The 15,671-nt window shown below is 41.9% G+C and overlaps 1 protein-coding gene across 1 annotated transcript in view; it reads left to right on the top strand.

Moving 5' to 3' along the window:
- Positions 1-15,671, top strand: part of LRRC63 (leucine rich repeat containing 63) — a 56,260-nt gene that overhangs the window by 23,649 nt on the left and 16,940 nt on the right. Inside the window, exons 6-8 of the mRNA XM_040341258.1 lie at positions 171-319; positions 12,611-12,709; positions 15,481-15,617. Coding sequence (XP_040197192.1) covers positions 171-319; positions 12,611-12,709; positions 15,481-15,617 — 385 coding nt within the window. The remainder of the gene's footprint in view (positions 1-170; positions 320-12,610; positions 12,710-15,480; positions 15,618-15,671) is intronic.

Below are 15,671 nucleotides of genomic sequence, written 5' to 3'. Positions count from 1 at the left end.
TTATTTTTCATATACTGTATGATTTTTATCTACTAATTGGAGGACCCAACACACTGTACAGTTGTATAAACACTAATATGCAGAGGCATGTTCTCTGTTTCTGCATGTAGCCTGTCTAATTGTATGATTCTGAATGTTTTTATGATTAATATTATTTTGTTTTTTTCAAGGAGAAGATTCTCTCCATCAGTTATATAAGTCACAACATTTCAGAAATTCTGATTCCATATATAAGGATCAAAGTAAAGTATTGGAAACATACTGTGACCTTGCAATGCTTGAATGTCTAGTACATGGAGGACATGCCTTAAGTCTAAAGGTGAGAACTTCAAACAAATGTATAATAATCTTAGTTCTACACTACTTCAAAAGTCACAAAATCATTTTTAAATTCAGCTAGACCAAAATCTGTTTAATGAAGTACCACACATCAGTTGAAAGTTGAAGTCGGTTTACAGTGAGAGAGTGTATTCTATAGGCTCAAGGAAAGAGATACAGTATACTAGTTGAATCGCAGAAAGAAAATAGCTTATAGCTGTCAGCACCAATGTAATAGCCATCACTATTAGTCCAAACAGGAGACAGGATGGTGTCAAAAAGTGTGCAAAATCAGTGTCTCCTACAACATGGCTAGCATTGCATGGAAGAGCTAGGGTAGGAGTGTCAAACTTAATTTCATGCTGGCCACATCAGCAGTATGGTTGCCCTCAAAAGGCTGGTTGAACCAGGAGTGCAGGGTTTAGGGTGTGCTATGTACAGTGCAGAGTGCAAAGTTCAAGAGTAAGCTATATACAGAGTGCAGAGTTCTGGGGGGGGTGTGCTATGTGCAGGGTTCAGGAGTACGCTATGTACAGAGTGCAGAGTATAGGAGTGCGCTATGTGCAGAGTTCAGGAGTGTGCTATGTACAGAGTGCAGAGTTCAGGAGTACGCTACGTATAGAGTGAAGTGTTCAGGGGTGCACTGTGTACAGAGTGCAAAGTTTAGGAGTACGCTATGTACAAAGTTCAGGAGTACGCTGAGTGCAGAGGTCAGGGTTGCACTGTGTACAGAGGTCAGAGTTGCAATCCGTATATTGTGCAGAGTTTAGGGGTACACTATGTACAGAGTGCATGGTTAAGGAGTTCACATACAGAGTGCAAAGTTAAGGGGTGTGCTATGCACAGTGTGCAGCACAGGCTGTCCACATCTCATTTCCACCACTCCTTATCAGCTCTGACCAGTTCACCACTCTCCTCCATCACCCACCTCTGCACACATTTCCCTCCTCACCTCCACAGCCCTCATCCCCTCTTAAGTCCCCCAAAGCTTCTTTGTATCGCTGCTCTTTTCTACCTGGCCCAGCTCTAATACCTCCCTGTGTAGGTAGGTGGCTCTAGTACCAGTGTAGGAGACTCTGCCTTACCTTGCAGGGAGATCATTCTGTCTGTCAGATTCTGGAGATCTGTCCCCGGCGTAAGTGCGTACAGGGATGTTTGTCCAAAAATCTACTAGTGTACCATCTTTAGATACTCTAGCAGATTTGGGTGTATTTGACTAACACATTAAGGCCTCATACACACAGGATGTTTTGCAAACGCTCCTAAAAGCTTTTCCTCCTGGCAGCAGCATAATGCCTGACACTTGTAAAAGTGTATAACGCGTTAAGGTGTTTGGGTGTTAATTAATTTCATTGGCCAGAATAATCATTTATTAGGCATTGAAATTAATTAATGCTCAAGTGCTAAACGTGCATAACGGTAACACACGTTTAGACACGTTTACATGTGTTTACAAGCGTCAAGCATTTTTTCTGGCTTCTGGACGCACTGGCAGTGGGTTTAATTTTCTGCCTCTAAAAGCCCTTGCCACTAAATGCTGATAAAAGCTTACGTGTGCATGGACACTTAGACTAACCCTTAGGCCCTACGGCGTAAGAGAATTTAGAGGCAGGAAAAAAAAAAAAAAATGACGCACCTAGAAGTAGCTGTAAAAACATCCATTGTGCATGAGGCCTAAAGCCAAAATCCATCTAACCCATTATAAGCTGTTACAGCAACAGTATTTTTTTTTCTCATGGATAAAGGTTTTACATAAATTATTAAAAGCTGACCATTGTAAGCACCCATGTCAATGTTAAATTGGGTTTAGATACACTCAAACCTGAGATTAGACTTCTATTTGATACTAGTTTTCTCTTTTGGTGTAGCCTTACTGTGTGTCTGGCATGCTGTTAGAGCAATAATGTATCTGTGGAAAGAAATCTTGACTGCACCTCTTTGATTGCTTGCTTTGAAAATTAGCCAGTGATTTTGTCCATTCTACTGGAAAATGCTGCTCTTATTTGCGAAAGAAGGATTTTTCTCCTGATGTGGATGTGGCAGATGACAACACAGTTGCTATCTGTTCATGTCAGAATCAAAGGTACTTATCAACAGTCAATAATTCTTGTACTATCCAGATAAGTTTATTAACCTCTCTGGCGGTATGATTCTGTCTGGAATTACGTACCAAAAGCGGTACAATTATTTGCAAGAAAATTTGGCGTTTTATACTGTAGGCCTGCAATTCTTAGGAATAACTCATTTAAATCTGACCAAACAAGAGTCTAGTAGGCATCCCGGGTATGAATTTTTTTTAAAAACAAAATTATAATATAATAAATAATTATAAATAATTATAACAAATAATAATATAATTATAATAAAAATTATTCAATAATGTAATCAACTCAAAATCACTGAAATTTGCTCAGTTGCAGAATTGTCGCTGTGATTACTTTTATTTTTTTATGACGAATTTCCCCACAAATTTCTATCGCTCAATTCTGCAAGTGATTATTTTTTTTTTTTTTTACCACCTCAGCTAGTACCAAGTTCAAGAGACCAGCTCATGATTTGATGCTTCTTACGTCTCTGTTTGTGGGTTGCATCATGTGTGGTATATATATTCTGAACTTTTTTTTTTTTTTTTTTTTTTTTTAACAGTGGTCGTGTGCGGAAAGAAACAGAATATAGGTATCACTTTCCCGCTAGGGTTCGCTAGTGACCAGTTACGACTTTTGTCCCCCCCCTCCCCTCCCCACTCCCCGCTCCCCTCATGGCTCCCGGGGATCTCACTCTCTTTACCTAAGAGAATATGGTTTTAGATTTTTGGAAAGAGGTAAATACTACCTAAATAGGATCTGGAGATGACTATAAAAATGATGGGTGTTGTTTCGTTCTGCTTGGTTATACCCTATTTCTAATGCCCCATGACCCTCTCCGCATAGCTCCATGTTTTTTTGTATTCCTTCCATTTTTCCCATTTCTCCCTAAACTCCCTGTGCGTCTCTGAGAGGCTTTCCTTTAACTCTTCTAACCTAAATGTTTCCTCTACTGCGTCTATCCAATTCCAGACCTGAGGGCTTTTAATCTCCTGCCACTTTTTTGGTATGAGTCTCTTGGCTGCATTTAACAAGTGGGGGAGTAAGGACTGCTTATAGTTTCTCACCACCCCTTGGCTACAGTGAAAGAGCACTACCCAGGGGTCCTTCTTTAGTTCGTCGCCAGTGATGATCTTTATTTGACTTAGTATTATATCCCAATAAGTTTGAATTTTCGGGCATAGCCACCATAAATGGGCCATCGTACCTCTTTCTCGGCAACCCCGCCAGCAATCTGCGGTCTGTTCTGCTTTATATTTGTTTTCTTTATCCGGGGTGATATACCACCCTGAGATACACTTATAATTTGCTTCGGCGGTTCGTATGTCTATTGCTGATGAATGGGTTAATTGCATGATCCTCTGAAACGTGTTTGTACCTCTCGAAATTCCAAGCTCCCTTTCCCATTTTTCCAGAAAGGGTGCTTCTCCCCGTGAACCTATCTTAACCAGTATGCCGTATAATTTAGTGATAGTGCCCTTTGAATTTTTATTTATACATATCTTCTCCAGTGGAGTTAGCTCCTCCTTCGTCCGTAATGGGTGGTGAAGGTGCCGTGCAAAATGGTGCAGCTGTGAATAATGCCACCTATCAAGATTCCAGTAATCCGTTCTGGATTTCAGATCGTCATAGGGCATTATCTCGCCTTCTTTTACAATATCGCCCAAGTGAACAGTGTCACCCCTAATCCATTTTCCACCAATTTTATATTCCCCTGGTGCGAAATAGGGATTTTCTTTCAAATTCATTAGAGGGGAGTTAAATTTCCCGTCTAATTGTAACTGCGTCCTGTCCCACATTCGTAAAGTATATCGTGTTATATCGTGTACTTTGTGATCGAGTGCTCTATAGTGTGCAGGGATCCAAATAATATTATTCAAGTGTATGCTTATTTGAGCTTGTTCAATTTGTACCCATCTTTTGTCAGACCTACCCCGGGCCCATTCTACAGCTCGAGACAGAACCGCCGCCTTGTGGTAGCTTTTAATGTCCGGGACTGCCAGGCCGCCGAATGACTTTCTTTGTTTAAGGATAGAGAGGGATATTCTATGCTTTTTATTTTTCCAAACATAATTTAATAAGAGGGAATTCAGGATTCTAAGAAATTGCTGAGGGATAGCAATTGGGATTAATAAAAATTTGTATAGTATTTTTGGGACTATTACCATCTTCAACATATTGATGCGCCCAATCCATGATATGGGTTTGTTTGCCGTTTTTTTTAGTTCATTTTTAATCTCGTTTAATAGAGGTACGAAATTTATTTTGTACATCTTCTGCACCGTGTTGGCCAGTTTAATACCTAGATACTTTAGTTCTTTAGTCCACGGAAACGCACAAATTCCCTTGACCAGACCTACCTCCCTTTTATTTAGGTTGATGTTCAAGATTTCTGATTTAGTTACATTGATTTTGAAGTTTGAAATAGCGCCATATTGTTGCAATACCTTGGAGAGCTTTGGGATGGATTTAGCCGGGTTGGTTACATAAAATAACACATCGTCGGCGAAAGCCGACAATTTGTGTTCCTCCTCTCCTACTCTGACCCCATTGATATCTGGGTCTTTTCGAATAGTAGCCAATAAAGGCTCTAAAGATAGAATAAAAAGAAGGGGGGACAGGGGGCACCCCTGTCTTGTCCCATTTTTCATCTCAAAAGGCTCCGATAACATACCGTTGATTTTAATTTTTGCGGTGGGGTGGTGGTAGAGTGTTTTGATCCAGCGGGTCATCCTGTTCCCTATCCCCATGTTGGTAAGGGTCTTCATCATGAGCCCCCAGTCTACCCTGTCGAACGCTTTTTCAGCATCAACCGACAGGAATAGACCTGGGGGCGCATTCTGCCTTATGGTCTGGAGCAGGAGGATTGCCCTTAGGCTATTGTCTTTGCGCTCTCTGTTGGGGACAAAACCTACCTGGTCGGGGTGCACTAAAAGGTGCATAACCCCTTTCAGGCGCTCCGCGAGGATTTTAGCAAAAAGCTTAATGTCAGTATTCAGCAGGGAGATTGGTCTGTATCCCGAGCAGATTGAGCGATCCTTCCCCTCTTTCAAAATTATTGCAACCGTGGCGGCTATTGCTTCCTTGCTAGTTTCGAATTCGGACCCAAGCCCGTTGAAATATTTACACATCCTCGGTATCAGAATGTCACTAAATCTTTTATAGTACATGACGGAAAAACCGTCCGGGCCGGGACTCTTCCCGCCCGTCGTGTTTTTCAACAAGTTTTTTATTTCTTCTTCAGTTATAGGACGGTCCATGTTAAAGCTTTCTATCTCCTCTATTCTGGGTAATCCTGCTTTGTCCAGGAAATCTCGGGTCTTAGCATCTCTTTCCCCTGTCTGCCAGGCTGGGTGTTTTATTGTGTATAAATCCTCGTAGTAACTTTTAAATGTATCCGCGATTTCTCTGGTTGAATAGGCAAAGTTCCCATCTTTCCTTTTGATTTTTTCAATGTAATTTCTGGTTTTCTTTTTTTGGGCCATTTTAGCTAGGAGCTTGCTGGGTTTATTACCCCAGATATACCTCTCTCTCGTGATACAATTAAGTTTGTTCCTAGCTTCTTATTCCATAATCTCCTTGAGTGCATCTCTCTTTAAAATTAGGTTATGGTAAGTCTCTTTAGAGCCCTGAGCTTTATGTTTCCGTTCTAAGGTCTCTATGTCTTTTATCAAGGTATTAATTTTGCATTTTCTCCCTTTTTTTTTTTTGCGGCCTCAGCAATTAGAATTCCTCTTATATATGCTTTGTGTGTCTCCCAAAGGGTGGCACTAGAGACTCCCTCTGTATCATTAAAGAGAAAATATTGTTTAAGTTCGGCTTCTACCCTACTTGCCCCTCCTTCGTCCCGAATCAAGTTGTCGTCTAAACGCCACTCAGGCCGTTGACTCTTTTGTATAGATGATTTAATTTTCATAGTTATTGGGGCATGGTCTGAGACGGTCATAATTCCAATGTCCGTCTCTATGATAGAATCCAGCAACCTATGATCAACCAAGATGTAGTCAATTCTGGAGTACGTTCTGTGGGGGGGAGAGAAAAATGTGTAATTTTGTACATTAGGATGGAAAATCCTCCAAGCATCCACCAATTGGCTGTCGTGGATCTTATGCTTTATTTTTTGTAGGTAGACATTTGTTGTCTCCCTCCCCCGGAACGTACTATCTTCCTTCGGATTCATAGCAAAATTCAAGTCTCCCATCAGAACTATATAACCTTCTGAAAAATCTTTCAACTTCCCCAGGATTTTACCTAGATATTGGGTTGAGTGTACGTTTGGGGCATAAATGTTTGCTAGAGTATAGACCGTGTTGTCTAGTTTTCCTTTTAAAAATAAGAATCTCCCTTCGGGGTCTGTCATCCTTGCCTCCAAAATAAAACCAAGCTCTCTTGTAAACCCAATTGCTACTCCCCTTGACTGTTTAGAGATGGCGTCTCCATAGAACCAGATTGGGTATCTTGGGGAGTACAACTTGATGTTTGAGTCTAAGGTCAAGTGAGTTTCCTGAATATACACTATGTCCGCTCTATATTGTTCAATCTCTGCTAAAATCTTCAATCTTTTAACGGCTGAGTTTAATCCCTTCACATTGTAAGATAAAAATTTTACATCTGCCATTTCCTATTCCTGTGTCATTTCCTCCATCTTTCTGAGAGATCCCCTGAGAGCCAGATTTCCTATTCCCTCCCTTCCCTCACCCCTTCCACCTCCCTCCCCTCCCCCCCACCTAGGCCTAAACATCGCCTCTGAACCGTAGAGATCCTCGGTCTCCCCTACTCGTCGGTTCTCGTGAATGAGGTGGGCCTCCCGACACCCCGCCCTCCCATGTTCCCCCTCTGGATAATCTTCTGGGGGTTGATCTTATATGGGTAGGGTTGCGGACCTGCCTCCTTGCTCCCCTTTCCAGTCCCCCCCCTTCCCCCTCCCATCCCCCCCTGTCGCCCCAAGTCTAACTTCTCTAAACTGCTAGAGGGACCCGTTGATGTCATACGACTATTCAACCCAGCCGGGGATCTCCAGCACGGGCATATTTAGTTTACGACAAAACCCTTCCAAGTCCTCAGGGAATATCAGCTTAGCTGAGACCCCCTCTTTGCGGCCTACCAGGCATGCCGGGAACCCCCATTGAGCAGGCGCATCTGTTCCAAGAGGGGTTTCAGGTTCCTTCTTCTGGCCAAGGTCTCCCAGGCTAGGTCAGTAAAAATCTGAATTTCAGTTCCGTCGTAGCATAAAGGAGTCTTTCTTCTCAATTTTGACCAGATCTCATCTTTGTCTTTGGAATGTCTGAACCTCACAATGATATCCCTATACCATTTGCCTCCTCCCTCTCTGATCTTTCCTACGCGGTGTACCCGTTCTATTTTGAGGGGGCCCTCCATGCCATTATCTAGGAGGGGGAGAAACAGGTCATTGAGAATTTTTCTCAAATCTTCACCTTTCTCCTCCTTGATGTTTCGTATTCTTAGATTCTGTCTTCTGTCCCGGTTCTCCTGGTCCTCTAAGCGGTATTGCAACCACCTCTGGTTTTGTTTCATAGTCTGATGTTGTTTTTTTAGTTCGTTTAATTCTAGATCCTGCTTTTCCATTCTTTTTTCAACTTCCTCAACCCGTTCCAACATATGAAATAAATCCTTTCTCAACGAGCTAATTTCTTCTCTTATCACATTTTCCAGTCTCTTTAGCATCCCATCTAATTCCCCCTTTGTAGGGATATGAGTGTCCGGTCTGGGGTCATCCGTTTGACTGATTTCATACTCACATTCTATTGATGTATCCGCAATTGGGGTAACCGCCCCCCCTGCTCCCTTCTTAGTTGTCCCGGTTTTTTCCGCTTTTTTTGACAGACCTGGGCTTTTAGAGCTCACATCGGGCGTCATATAGTGTCTAATTGTACTAGTGGGGGGGTTATCTTTAGGGATTTTCGGGGCGGCCCCCCTTGTAGATCTATTCATGTTGTATTTTTTAGTCCCTCTAATACGCTTCCCCAGGTTGAGCAGCGGGTAGTCCCCCCCCCCTCCCTTTTTTTTTTTTTTTTTGATGATGGGTTTGCTTTTTAGGGAGGGAAAAGCGAATCTTAGGGGTGAAGACTTCTCCTTCAAAAGGTTTTACACTAAAGTTCTAGGGAGTCCAGGGGTCATCTGTGTCGCAGGTAGTAAGCAGAGGGGGAAGTTCGCCCACACTCTGTTTTCAGAATGCTATCTGTCTGAGCCTTCTAAGTATAACCCCCGGGGTGCCAAGGGAACTCTGGAACCCAGTCTCCGAAATGCCCACAGGTAAAAGAGTGCCACACCTTGGGGTTATTAATACTATCTTCTCACTCTTGGATTTTATATCCCCACCAGGAGAAGCACTCTGCTGAAAATAGCCTAGCGGACTTAGTTCCGTTACGCCTTGGCCTCAGCTCTGAGGGGTCGGCAATGCCCCTTTTGACGTTGGTAATCACCCAGGTAACCGCCCGGGTTAAAGGAACTGAGGGGTGCTTCGGTGACTGTTTACAATGGTTAAAAATAAATCGGTAATGATTTATATGCGAGTGAGTAGGTGCAGGTGTTTACGTGTCTTTCCAAGATTTGCACCAGCAGGGACAGCCTAAAGATCACCGCTCTCTCCTCTCACTGCATTATTCACCTTGTTATCCATCTATCCGATTCTGTTACCCTACGGACTGGGTAGGGAGTCTATATGCAGTGACCTAGGGTGGGTGAGGTAATCCTCATGGAGTCCAACCTCGGATAGTCTGACCCTATCCCGCTGTGATTTCTCAGGGAGAGACAAACATGCGACTCTAGGAATAAATGCCTCACTGAATAAGACAGCGCATAAGAAACTTGAGGGGGGTCAGACGACAAATCCCGAGGTATATTTCACCTGGCAATACCACCCTTCACTGTGCGGGACCATCAAAAATTGTGGAAGGGTTCCCTGTAGTCAGCTGGCCATTGATATGATAAAGAAATTTATATAGAAAAAAGTTGTAACTTAGCTCAAACAGTTATTGACTTAATACTTGAGTTATTAAAGGATTATTCTAAATTCTTACAGTCACATATGGCATTCTGGTATGAGAAACAAAAAGGGGTGATATGCTGTAATATACTGCCAATCTTACCGATCCCTCGGTTTCAAGGTTGTCCTCTTGCTCAGTTTGCCTATTTCAGGCTACATCTGCGATGCATTTAAATGCGGAAGGAAAGGTATTACCTGAGTGCTGATCAGGGCTTATGGTAGCCGGGAGAAGCGTTGGGGTCAGCAGGGGGGCCGAGAACCAGGAGCGCCCACCTCGATTTGCGACTCCTGCTCTCTCCTCCCTACACCGCTCAGACTGGCGTCTCCCTCGAGGGAACCGAGGGGACAGGAGAGAGGGGGGGGGTCTCAGCTGGGCAGCGGGGGAGAGCGGTTCGGACGGTCGGCGGTCTAGCGGCTCTGCAGACTCCCACTCTGCGTCGTGGCCGCCGCCGCTGATGCGTCCTCGGGTCTTCCGGCTTCTTCCATCCCCCGTGAGCGGGACAGGTCAGGTCCGGTCCGTGGCGCGGGCTGCTCCTCCCTCGGCGTGCGTGCCTCACGTGCACCACGTCATCCTCTGTCTGCAAGTGATTATAATTTATTATCGCTGTTTTCTAGCTGCTCTAAAACAATTTTTGACATAAAGGGACACTTTTGGTTGCTATGGACAATCTACAGTTTGCAGGCAGAAAGAACAGTTTTTATTATATAAAAGTACATGTAGGGCACTGGGCAGACCACTAGGGACAAGGGGGGGGGGTGTATTTTTTACATACAGTACTGTAATCTATAAGATTACAGTATACTGTATGTAATGTGTTTGTTTACTTTTTTGAATTTGGCGCCGGTCTCCGCCCCCGTGCGTCGTAAAGTCGCAGGGAACGGAGATCGGCGGCACACAGGGACACTGTGAATCGAGCGAGGACCCGCTCGCTCACACAGCGGGGATGCATCGCTGGATCCAGGGACAAGGTAAGTAAACCAAGCCTGTGGATTCAGCGAGAAGGTAAGCCGCGCCGCTGCATGCTCTGCACATCTACCCCGAGCGTTACTCGGGGATACCGATAATAGCATGGAAAAACCACCCCGAGTCACGCTCGGGGATACCGCCAAGGAGGTTAAGGATTTTTGCTCCATGGTTTAGCACAGGGGTCTCAAAACTTTCCAAACAAAGGACCAGTTTACTGACTATGAGACTTTTAGATGGGCTGGATTGTGGCCATTGGGGTAGAAAGTGTCCCAGTGAGAGTAAACAATGGCTTAGGTGTGGTGTTCAGTTGCATATTGTCTGTGGTCAGTAGGAGAAAGAATAGTGCCCCGTCATTAGAGCTGCACGATTCTGGCCAAAATGAGAATCACAATTTTTTTGCTTAGAATAAAGATCACGATTCTTGCGGCACAACATCATCTTTCACATTATACAAAAAAATTGGGCTAACTTTACGGTTTCGTTTTTTATATAATCATTAAAGTTTGTTTTTCCCCCAAAAAAATGCGTTTGAAAGACCGCTGTGCAAATATAATGTGAAAAATATTGCAACAGTCGCCATTTTATTCTCTGCTAAAAAAAAATATAATGTTTGGGGGTTCTAAATAACTTTCTAGCAAAAAATACTGATTTTAACTTGTAAGCAACAGATGTCAGAAAAAGGTTTAGTCTTTAACCACTTCCCGCCAGCCGTATGAAGAATGACGGCCGGGAAGTGGTTCTGTTATCCTGACTGGGCGTCATATGACCTCCAGCAGGATAACATGCCGGCGCGCACCCCCAGTCTGACATCCCGCATCGCCGATTGTGATAATAAACCTCTGTCAGAGGCTTCTTACCATGTGATCAGCTGTGACCAATTACAGCTGTTTATTACGTGAACCAGGAAGTGCCGGTAAACGGCATTCCTCGGTTTGCGCTGACAGGGAGATCTGATCGGCGGCTCTCACTGACGGGGGGGGGGGGGGTCTGTGCTGATAATCAGCACATTGATTATCAGCACAGCCCCCTCAAATGTACCAATCACCTAGCAACCAGTGCCCAGCAATGTAAAAACAATAAACTCTGCCAGTGCCCACCACAGTGCCAATCACTGCCCACCACAGTGCCAATCACTGCCCAGCAGTAATACCTGTCAGTACTTATCAGTACCACATCATCAGTGCCACCTCTTAGTGCCAATCAGTACCGCCTATCAGTGCCCATCACAGCTGCCTGTCAGTGCCCATCACAGATGCCTGTCAGTGCCCATCAGTGCCGCCTGTTTGTGCCCATCAGTGCCACCTATCAGTGATGCGTATCAGTGCTGCATATCAGTGCCGCCTATTGGTGCCCATCAATTCTACATATCAGTGCTGCCTCATCAGTGCCCGTCACTGAAGGGGAAAACAAAATTTTATGACAGAAACTAAAAAAAAAAATACAAATCGTTGGTCTTTTTTAGTTTGTTTAGCAAAAAATAAAAACCGCAGAGGTGAACAAATACCACCAAAAGCTCTATTTATGGGAAGAAAATTATAAAAATTGAGTTTGGGTACAGTGTTGCATGACCGTGTCATTCAAAATGTGACAGCGCTGAAAGCTGAAAATTGTCCTGGGCAGAAAGTGCCTGGTATTGAAGTGGTTAAACTTCCCTCATTTAAAGACAGAAGTTCATTCAATTGATCTAAAAGGACTAAGTGTTACATTGTATCTCTTTATCTCCTAAACTTGGCAGGCTGCCTGGATTTTTTAAAACATTTTTTAGACAGCTGTGAGCAGGGGGGAAGAATCGCAATCTGATTCTTTAGCGATTAATCGTGCAGCTCTACCTATCATTGGTATTTCTGGGAGGAATAGTGCCCCATCATTGGTATCAGTGGGAGTAATAGTGCCCCATCATTTGTATCAGTGGGAGGAATAGTGCCCCATCATTGGTATCAGTGGGAGGAATAGTGCTTCATCATTGGTATCACTGGGAGGAACAGTGATAATAGTGGGAGGTATAGTGCCCCATCATTGGTGTCAGTTGGAGAAATGATGCCCCACTGTTGGTGTCAGTGTTAGAAATAGTGCCTCAAATCAGTGGGAGGAATAGTGCCCCAAGACCTGAATAAAGGCTAGCAAAGGGCAACATCCAGGTTTCTGGCCGCAGTTTGGAGACCACTGGCTTAGCAGAAAGTCTACTGCATACAGTACATTGTTTAACACCTGTGATTTTTTTTTTTTTTTAACCAGGCCTATTTTATTTCAAAACTTCCAGATTTGACTCCCTTATATGAGACATTATTCTACCTCAACTTGTCTTTTAATGAATTCTGGCAATTTCCTACAGAGGTAAGTTGTGAATTAAGAACGTTGATACATGAATGTTTAAAGTGGATGGTTTGAGGGTCAGTTTTAAATCATTTGTTTAAATGTATAACTTTAATTATTTTTTTATTTTTACTTTTTTTATGTACATAATATTTTATTTTACAAAAAAGCATTTATTACAAAGTGACACAATATCACAGATCATTATCAGTGCAATTTATCAAAAGTGGATGTACATGGCAACCAATCAGCTTCTATCTTTCATTTTCAAAGCTTAACTGAACACGCTGATTGGTTACTATTCACAATGGCTCAAGATTCTGTCTGCTCCAGTTTTGATAAAGACAGAGAGAAGACAGTGCAGTAGCTGCTTCCTTTCAGACTGTCTCTCTGATTGAAATCATGGGTTGATTTTCCAAAAGAGTAGAGAATGTTCACTTTGTAAAGTGAATTTTCATGTAGCTTAGTGAATAAAGAAAGTTTTCTAACTTTAATCATCCAACTATGTGCAAGAAATTTTTATTTATTTTTTTCTTCCTTACATGTGGTTGGGTATTCTTTTCAAGCTGAATTTTCACTTATCTAACAGAAAATTCACCAAGCAAAGTAAACATGCTCTTCTTCTCTAGTAAATCAAGTCCAGGATCCACAGAGAGAGAGAGATTAGGATAATTTACTTCACTGACTTGCTTGGCTGCAATGGGTTTCTTCACTATATCGGTGAGAGGACCAGATGAACAGTCCTGAAAGTATTGCTTTCTTAGCAGACTTTGATAGATGATCTGCAGGAGAGGTAAGTATTTACCTTCTCCTTTTGGCCAGTTTAGTTTTCATGACAGGGTTATTTGTTTTATTTTTATTTTTTAAATAAAAAAATGACAGGGTTTTCTTTTTCGGTGTGTATGTATTAGAGCTGTACGATTAATCGTTAAGATTCTATTCCCTTCCCGAACTTAAAACAGCATTTCCCGATTCTATGTAACAAGTGCAAAGTTCTCTGCTCACTTCTGACAGCTGACCAAAAAAAAATCAGGCAGCCTGGCAAGTTTATCTCTACATCGCTGATAATTATAAACAAAGTAACATTTCGTTCTTAGATCAAAGGAATGAACTTCAGTCTGTAAATGAGGCCAGTTTAACCACTTAAAGACTAAACCTTTTTCTGACACTTGCTGCTTACAAGTTAAACCCCCTGGCAGTATTCCCGAGTCTGGCTTGGTGTGGAATTTCAGGACTAAAAGCGGTAACCCCGAGCCAGACTCGGGATCGCCTCGCAGAGTCCACAGGCACAAGTTATGTGTTGTGTTATGCACGCTGTACACCCCATTGGTTAACAGTACACCAATTATTATTGTATTACACTGTATGATACTAGCACTGCCACGTTTTATTATCCTACTTTTGCCAGCTGGATTAGCTGCACTGTAGCATGTTAATTTTGATGTCAATATTTTTTCACATTGTCATTTTGATCACTAGTCAGACTGTATCTTTTTACATATAAGGATTTGCTACACTTCCTCTACACTTGTACCCCATTCCCTATTTACAGCACAGCACTACCCTTTTCTCTATATAAGTTACTTACCTTGTCCCTGGATCCTGCGATGCTGCCGCGCTGTGTGAGCGAGTTGTGTCCTCCTCACTCAATTCACAGTGCCGAGTGCCGCCGAGCTCTGTTCCCTGCGACGTTACGACGCACAGGGGGCGGAGATTGGCGCCAAATTTAAAAAAGGAAATAAACACAATAAATGAAGTATACTGTAATCTTATAGATTACAGTACTGTATGTAAAAAAATACACACCCCCCTTGTCCCTAGTGGTCTGTCCTGTGTCCTACATGCACTTTTATAAAATAAAAACTGTTCTTTCTGCCTGGAAACTGGAGATTGTCCATAGCAACCAAAAGTGTCCCTTTATGTCAAATGTGGTTTAAGAGCAGCTAGAAAACAGCGATAATAAATTATAATCACTTGCAGAATTGAGCGATAGTGATTTGTGGGGAAATTCGTCATCAAAAAATTAAAAGTAATGATTTTTATTATTATTATTATATTATTTGTTATAATTATTTATATTTATTTATTGCATTATAATTTATGATTTTGTGTTTCAAATTTTATTATACCCAGGATGTCTACTAGACTCTTGTTTTGACAGATTTAAGTGAGTTATTTCTAAGAATTACAGGCCTACAATATAAAACGCCAAATTTCCATGCAAAATAATGGTACCGCTAAAATCTGAAATAAACATACCGCCAGGGAGGTTAAAATCAGTATTTATTGCTAGAAAATTACTCCAAACCCCCCCCCCCCAAACAATATATATATATATATATATATATATATATATATATATATATATATATATATATTTTAGCAGAGACCCTAGAGAATACAATGTTGGTTGTTGCAATATTTTACGTCACACTGTATTTGCACAGCAGTCTTTCAAATGTATTTTTTTGGGAGAAAATACACCTTAATGAATTAAAAAACACTAAACAGTAAAGTTAGACAATTTTTTTGTATAATGTGAATTTTTTTTTACCCTAATTGTGAGAGATTCGTGATCTTTATTCTAAGCGTGATTTCCTATTTTTAGCCAGAATTGTGCAGCTCTAATATAGTACAGTATATATATACATAGCATAATTTTTTCACAGTAATATACAAAGGAATATTAAAAAATGCATTTTATTTTACAAGTAATTGGAAAATATTTTTCTTCACCTCCTAACTGAAAATAAATGACCTGCAGTAAACATTGTAATTAATTTATGTTTCAGGTATACAGACTAAAACATTTGGAAATTCTGAAATTTAGAAACAACCCCGTCAAAGACATTCCATTTGGGATCCACAACCTAAAGAAACTCAGGACTTTGATAGTGTCATTTTGCTCATTATCTTCTCTGCCAGATGGGTATGCATTTATCCCTTCCAACGCATCGTGCATGCATGTGGTAAACGTAAACTC

Source organism: Rana temporaria, chromosome 2, assembly GCF_905171775.1.
Source record: "Rana temporaria chromosome 2, aRanTem1.1, whole genome shotgun sequence".
In the NCBI taxonomy this organism is placed as follows: domain Eukaryota; kingdom Metazoa; phylum Chordata; class Amphibia; order Anura; family Ranidae; genus Rana; species Rana temporaria.
Note: the sequence above shows the minus strand (reverse complement) of the source record. Positions and strands in the feature narration are given on the sequence as shown.